Source organism: Enoplosus armatus, chromosome 18 (assembly GCF_043641665.1).
Source record: "Enoplosus armatus isolate fEnoArm2 chromosome 18, fEnoArm2.hap1, whole genome shotgun sequence".
Classification (NCBI taxonomy): domain Eukaryota; kingdom Metazoa; phylum Chordata; class Actinopteri; order Centrarchiformes; family Enoplosidae; genus Enoplosus; species Enoplosus armatus.
This window is the reverse complement of record NC_092197.1, coordinates 2,887,488-2,895,013: the sequence shown is the minus strand read 5'-3', so window position 1 is coordinate 2,895,013 and position 7,526 is coordinate 2,887,488. Positions and strand designations below refer to the sequence as shown.

At 47.4% G+C, this 7,526-nt stretch overlaps 1 protein-coding gene across 2 annotated transcripts; it reads right to left on the bottom strand.

The window, feature by feature from the left end:
• Positions 1-20: 20 nt before the first annotated feature.
• LOC139300876 (3-hydroxy-3-methylglutaryl-coenzyme A reductase-like) lies at positions 21-7,200 on the bottom strand. Of its 2 annotated transcripts, none has more exons than XM_070924041.1 (20): positions 7,096-7,200; positions 6,415-6,618; positions 6,197-6,308; positions 5,965-6,052; positions 5,187-5,271; positions 4,958-5,063; positions 4,768-4,874; positions 4,551-4,670; positions 4,269-4,402; positions 3,886-4,172; positions 3,620-3,774; positions 3,309-3,503; positions 3,008-3,175; positions 2,773-2,930; positions 2,558-2,663; positions 2,292-2,462; positions 2,047-2,187; positions 1,739-1,897; positions 1,190-1,344; positions 21-1,093 (listed from the first exon to the last, which is right to left on the bottom strand). In XM_070924041.1, the coding sequence occupies exons 2-20, from the start codon at positions 6,574-6,576 to the stop codon at positions 1,045-1,047; spliced, it is 2,658 nt and encodes an 885-aa protein (XP_070780142.1). In that variant the 5' UTR covers positions 6,577-6,618; positions 7,096-7,200; the 3' UTR covers positions 21-1,044. The 2 variants fall into 2 exon arrangements, with proteins under 2 accessions (XP_070780142.1, XP_070780143.1); XM_070924042.1 differs by having other exon boundaries at positions 3,017-3,175.
• Between the last annotated feature and the right edge of the window lie 326 nt (positions 7,201-7,526).

Here is a 7,526-nt window from a genome sequence, read left to right as displayed (position 1 = left end):
AGAGGAAACGTAGTGTTTTTTATTTTCTAAAGAAAACAATCTTTTGAAATGAATAGCTTCAAATTAAATAATCTATCTAGAGCAACTTCTCCACGACATACTGTATGTATGTAAAGGCCACTTCTGAGCTTCAAAACAAGAACCTGCAGTGTCTGTAGTCAGTGATGCCTCAAACCCACCGTGCCGATAAATCCTCCCATCGTTCCGCACATTAAATACTGTACCTTAAAAGTTTATTAAATTAGTTAATATGGCTTTGATTTTCCTGTTAGCACAACACTTGAACGCACAGGAGCAACCTGCCTGTAATCATTTGTCTAGTTGGTGTCCAAACAAGTGCCTCTGTCGGCAGGTGCTTTCCCTTCCTGGAACCAGCAGCCAGTCCTTCTACAGTATACACAGTATACAGTAGCACCTTCATTCAGGAAGGCTTGTGCAAGTGATATCCTCCAACACTTATTTAGTACAACATCCATTCATACATTCAGGCAGAAAGTTGGCATTTTAAACTTGAGTCTCGAGCAAGCTTTTGGCAAGTGCAAAGATCAACTTCTCAGAGAAAATCAGATGTTACAGCCGTCTGAAGATCTCTCGTCATGCAGTTTAGATGGAAAACCATACAAGCATTAATGTGCTTTTGGCCTTACGACTCTGAAGAGGCACGGGATACTCGTTCAAGACTTTGTGCGGCGTGGTGGATTTTACCAATCCAAACCCCATCAATAATTCACAGTTGTCTGAAAGATCAGTGCCAGCAACAATGAAGGAACACTACTGCAAAGCTCAGTTGCAGACAAATGGCACAAATAAGTAACCGCAACATAACATCTCAACCAAAAAAGTCTTCATGCGATCAGTCGGGCGACACACAAAGCATGTGTTGGCTCTGGTTATTAGCCGCCTAGTCTTTAACGTGGTTAAATGTCGACAACTCGCAGCACTCCCTTCAGAATCACGTCACTTCTCACAGTGAAGTTTCCTTCTGTTAGCCGGAGCGCTCGCAGAGTCCGGCTGACTCTGAGGACGGACCGTCAACATTTCACGTCACGCGGCCGTCTTTGACGAAGGTGTTTCCGACAGATTTGTTTTAGATCTAGGAGCCAAAAAAAAAAAAACGGAACAAAGTCAGCAACCGCGAGGAAAACTGTAACGTTTACAAACCACAGAGAACACGAGGAAAACATCCGACCTGTTGTGGGCCATGTGGCTCTTGACGAGGTGTCCGGCGGCTAGAGCAGCCATCAGGGAGAGCTCCCCTGCCAGTACGGTGCCACAAACCACACGGGCCAGCTGACGGGCGTTCTCGCCTGGCTGGCTGGAGCTGGTACCTTGGACACCAAGCATCTGAGGACGCAGACGGATACAGATATTTTCTGACAGTCTGGGTTACGAGTTTGTTTCTTTCCGTCTTAAAAAGCTCCTCAGACTCATCGCAGGGTCATCACCCGCCTCCCCTCCCCCGCCTCCCCTCCCCCGTCTTACTGCCACATGCAAATTACTGATACACATACATTTATATATGCAAAGTTTTTTTTGTGAATGTATGTTCACTTAGTGCACATTTTATTTGTAAATTCCAACTTTAAAGCTCTCTAGAGATTTGCCTTTGACTTTGTTAAATAAATCCTTCATTTCAAAACTTGTTTTAGTTTCACTTGAACAAACTTTCATATTTTTTGTGAACATGAAATTAACCTTTTAGAGACTTAAAACCCGAAAATAAAACAGGAAACATTACCTGCAGACAGGCCTGCTGTGGAGCCAGGTTGGTGCCTCCTCCCACAGTGCCCAGCTCTATGGAGGGCATAGTGCAGCTGATGTACAGGTCGTCTCCTTGTGGACCAGCAGGCTCCATCTGAGTGATACAGTTAGAGCTCCCCACCGTCTGAGCCGGGTCCTGAAACAATACAGCAGGTGTGCTGATGAAGCGATATGTGTCACACAGAAAGATTAAGATCTTATGTTCAGATTCTGTGTTGTCGACCGACCGTCCTACTTAATAAATTGAAGTAATTAAAGGCTTAAACACGTTGAGCGGGTCAGTACCTGTCCACAGGCGATGTAGATGGCTGCCACAATGTTGGCAGCGTGAGCATTAAAGCCCCCGATACTGCCGGCCATGGCCGAGCCCACCAGGTTCTTGTTGACGTTCAGCTCCACCAGAGCAGCCGTACTGCTTTTCAGCACCTACAGGTACATTAGTGGTCTGTTTCAGTAAGAAATAAACTGATTTGATCCCTTTGACTGGTTTTAGCTACTGAGCAGAAGAGTCTGGTGTTAGTTTTCTTTACCTCTCTGACCACGTGGGCAGGGATGGTGGCCTCGCACACAGCAGACTTTCCCCGGCCCATGATCCAGTTTATGGCAGCAGACTTCTTGTCAGTGCAATAGTTGCCGCTGACCGACAGCACCTCTGTGTCTGGATACTGCTGCTGGAGTCTATGAAGAGCCTTCTCGGTCCCCTGGAGAAACCCGGCACACACAGACACGCTGACTGGAGGCCGGAGCAGAAGTTTCATTCAAACTGCATCGACTGCTACACGATATTAGGTCGTACCTTGGAGAGCATGTTCATGCCCATGGCGTCTCCCGTCTGAGACTGGAAGCGAATGTACAAGTTCCTCCCAGCTAAGCCCACCAACAGCTTCTCCAGACGAGCAAACCTACCAAGATCAAACGTTCATTTAAGTCCGTTTTGTAGATGTGACCAAAGGAAGCGGACACACCTTCCGTCATTCTGTTCGTGTTTTCTGTCACAGTGTTTCTACTGACCTGCTGGTCTGGTCGAAAGCCTCTTTGATCAGGCTGAATCCGTCCGAGGTCTCGAGCCAGACTTTGACCTCCGCGGCCCGGCACGCCGAGGGCAGCCTCACCACAGGACCCCTGGTCATGCTGTCAGCTAGGATCCTGCTGTGGCAACCCCCGCTCAGCTGGACAGGAAAGACAATAGAGTCAGCGCACACACACACGCACGCACGCACACACGCACACGCACACACACACACACCTCACTTACAGAAAGTGCCCTGCATCCTCTGTTAGTGCTGGCTACCAGGCAGCCCTCGGTGGTCGCCATGGGAATGTAAAACTGCTTCTCATCCAACAGAAGAGGACCAGCCACTCCTACTGGCACCGGCATGTAGCCAATGACATTCTCACAGCAGGTGCCCATCACCTACAGGGAAGGAGCACAAGACTACTTGTAGACTGCTTGTAGATTCAACGACAGACACCATCAAAAGGTGGAAGTTAGAATATTTAGCAATAAACAGGACGACACATTTAACAGATCCGCATGTGGCCGATACCTTCGAATAGTCGTAGTCTTTATAAGGCAGACAAGCCAAGGCAGAGTGAACAGGCAGTTTGGGTGATAGCATTTCCCTCCTGATGGCCACGCCCCTCTCTGGAGTGTCGAGGACAGCTTCCAGTTTATAGTTCAGGATGTTTCGGGAGGTTACCAGGTTCATCACCTCTTTATCTGTAAGAAAACGGGCGCCCCTCTGGAAAGCAACAAGAGCACACCGGCGATTTCTTAAACCTTCAGACGAATACAGAACTGAAGATATCTTCTGCTCTGCACCCACAGAAGATTCCCCCATCTGCTCAGGCAGCTCACCTGAGGGTCTGAGAGGATGGCCACACACTCCTGCAGGCTCCGGGGCTCTGAATCACAGCCACTGTGAGGAACACAAGGAGTCGGAGCAACCAACCCCCAAAAACCTGAAACACAGGAGTCGTTCTCCACTGAGGCTGCTGGCGGCTGAGCGGCTTCTGTTGTGGAGGAACCAGGAGAGAGAAAAACACACGTTAAGCAGTTACACAGTTACACCAGAGCTTCAGTGAGTACATCACAACGCTGGCAGGACCGATCATAAGTCTCACCCTTCTCTCTGAACGCCGTGTAGACCTCAGGGGAAAGTTGAGAGTCTGAGACAGCTGGGGGGGTGGGGTTGGTTGCTAAGGTACCGTTCATGATCTTCTGGGGTTTTGGGGCTGGAAAGTCCCTCCTGCAGCTGTCCCCTGCCCCCCTGGGCTTCTGAGTCGGAGCAGAGCTGATAATGGGACTCTTGAGGGACAGGGAAGACTCCGTCTCTGTTTGTTCAAAGAAGACGTACTTCACGGCCAGGAGCAGGGCAAGACCGAGGGTTATCACCTGTTCCAGGTCCATACTGGCGAAGGAGGTGAAGAGAGACGAAGTCATGCATCGGCGGATTACTGCACAGAGTCAATAACATGGAACGAGCTACAGTATCTTCTGATTTTACCTGGTGCGCTTCAGAGGCAACATGGTTCCATCAGATTCCAGTCTCTTAGCTATGGGCCCCTCCACGGTGCGATTCGGACCTGGGTGCTCAGCTGCTAGTCGAGTGTGAGCATGAACCAGGGCCAGACCCAAAGACTGAGGACGACACCATGACATAAATATCCCAGTTAGACTGTTTACAGGTTTCATCATGCTTATTTTTTATTAAAACAGTGGTACACAGCTGACTAATGAACTTATTAGCAGGTTTTCCAATCTGTGGTAACAGAGCTGAGTTTCTCACCATGATGATTTTAACCCTCTGGGTCACAGGATTGGGCTTGTTGTCCTCTTCCTCAGCCAGCACACGGGCAAAGTGGCTCAGCTGCCAGATGGGACGGCCCTCGCGGCTCTCCCTGGACAGCTAAGCACAGACATTCACCGTGAGATGAGATTAGAGGAAGTCATTTCCACATCCTGTCAAGACTGTAATTCTCCCAAATGTTCCACATCATCCTCACCTCCAGGACCAGGGAGACACACGCAGGGAAGAAGGTCATGAAGACAAAGTAATTGGCCAGGACAGACATGCAGCCAAAACAACACATGATCTCTAACTGAGGAACACCTGGAAAACAATAGAAAACAGTGCTGATTTAATTCCCCACTCCATACTTCAATACACAAAACATCGCCGTCACCGTTCCTTACCTGACATGGTGCCAACACCAATGACCAGACACTCAACCAGAGCATCCAGGGTGAAGGTGGGGCCCAGGATGGCCATGCCCTGGGAGATGTTATCCCTCACCTCCTCCTGTACAAAAGACACATGGCCACAGCACCAGTCAGTGACACCTCCACTGCATTCTTCATAGGAACCAGATCTTATTTCAGTTGCAGTTCACACATACTCCAACAACAAGGTGTGTGGTATTACCTGAGAGTTTGAGCTGAGGGCGAATTTGGCCAGAGCACAAGCTTTGGACAGGTCTATGAGCAGGAGAAAGAACGGCAGCGCTTCACTGCAGGGAAAACAGACCAATGTCAATCAGGGAATGTTCCAGGGACACTTCTTTAAGATCCTTCTAGTGATGTTTTCACTATCATTGTTGAACCAAATTACTCGTGATTCATCTGAAAGGGTTGCTCTTATTTTGGCATATTGTGTCTCATCATGTCTCTTTGATATTCATACTGATGTATGTGCAATAACCACTGACTTGAATGCAAGTTATTTTAACAGTTTAATGATTTTGTTTAAAGCTGCAACGATCAGTCGATTAATCGTTAAGTCGATCGAAAGAAAAGTAATTTCGTTTCAGTCATTTCACAAGCAAAAATGTCAAACATTTGCTGGTTCCCGCTTCTTAAACGGAAGTATTTGCTGCTTGTCTTTGTCATTTCTGATAGTACATGAGGAGTCTTTGGGTTTTGGACTGTTGGTCGGATGAAAGACGCAATCTGAAAACATCATGACTGAACATGACTTAACGATGAATCGTGAAAATGATCAGCAGAATAATTGTTAGTAGTTGCAGCCCTAATTTTGTTTATGTATTGAATACACACTCTGGTGACTGAGGTGAGGTGACAGGACAGTCTAGCAATAGCAACCTCAACCTCCAACGGCTATTATAACCTGGTGAATTATTTGTATTAGTCCATGATTTGTCTGCTGAACAATAAGTATATGTTTGTGCATGTGGGACACTTACTTAAGACCCGTCAGCTCTTTCCCAAAGAAGTGGATGACCACTGTACTGAAAACAAAGCTGGAAAACACCGTGAACAACCCTGCGATACCTGTCGGAACAGTAAACAACAAGAATGTTGACAGTTTAAATATTTACCGTGTGTGGCACCGTCATTGTAAAGCTGGGTGATATATGAAGCAGGTCAATGCTGAACCAGCTACGACTTCGTTCCACAACATCCTTTCATACTGACCCAGTATATATTTGGATCCCAGTTGTCTCAGATTCTTGAACTGGAAATAGATGTAAACGATGGCCATGCAGCGAGTGACTGTCAGGATGATTATGTCACTGCTGTGGACTTTCTGTAAGGAAACATGCACACACACACACACACACGCCTTCTTGTTAACACTACATTTCCCTTTGCTTACATTTGAGGATGACCTGCCACACCCACACCAGCCTCACCTCCTCGACTTTGGGGCAGTCGTTCCAGCTGCACATCTGGCTGCTGGCGGCCAGGCTGTTCATAGACATGAGGCAGACGTTGAGAGCCAGGGTGCCCACTATTACCTCCCACGGGTGAGAGGCCACCAGCAGGCCATGGAGCCTGAACAGACGAGCCAACATGGTCTCAGGATGCCTTCCTGCTACCGAAGGTCGCAGCCTCGCCTGTATTAACAAAGCATCACCCCCACCATTCACAATCAACACGACACGATGTGATCCGGCTGACTGGCAAGACTGTGAGGTAGAAGCTGCTGTGGATTATGTGTTAATGGCAAACTAAAGCCTCACGGCTGTCTGCATGTTTATCTGACAGCTCTGAAGACCTCAACACAGCTAACAGTTAGCTTCTTCTTGATGGCTAATTCTCCTAAAAGATAGCCTTTTAGTTCAAACTCTTCTCTGTAGCATTTACAAAGGCTGATGTCTGCGTTTAAGACGATAGCTAGGACTCGTAGCGCACGACTGTAACGTTATACTGACAGTTACCGTTGACGTCGGTTAGCATTAGTTAGCGTTTGTTAGCTTTAGCCACATTAGCTGTCACACCCGGTCTAACTTACTAACACCAAGGTCATTTCGTCCCTCCCCGTTGGAACACGTTTATATTTCAGTTTAATAAAACATATTAAATCCACGTACTTCCAAATGTAAGCTCCTCCGTGGTCAGAGAGTGCTTTCCATAGTGATATTGTCCCTTCCACAAACCGCTTAGCTAGCTAGCTAGCTGCTGCATCCTGATGTAACGACAGTAACATGGCGATGCGGAAATCACGACGTCATGTCAACGTCACTTAAAAAGACGTCACGTGGGGGGGGGGGGTGAGGCAGAGGTGAAGGACTCAAATTAAAGATAATTTATTGCGTAAACTTCATCATAACATCGCATGTGAGTGTGAAAATGTTATTTTGAACATTAAATTAAATATAAACTCACTGACTCTTTACGGTAAACCTCACACACACACATAAATGCAAAATAACAAAAGTTACCCTCAGTTTCTGTGCTTAAGAGCGCATGCGCCGACCGTGCATGCAGTATGTTATAGTCGCTCCTGTTATTATTCCCCTCC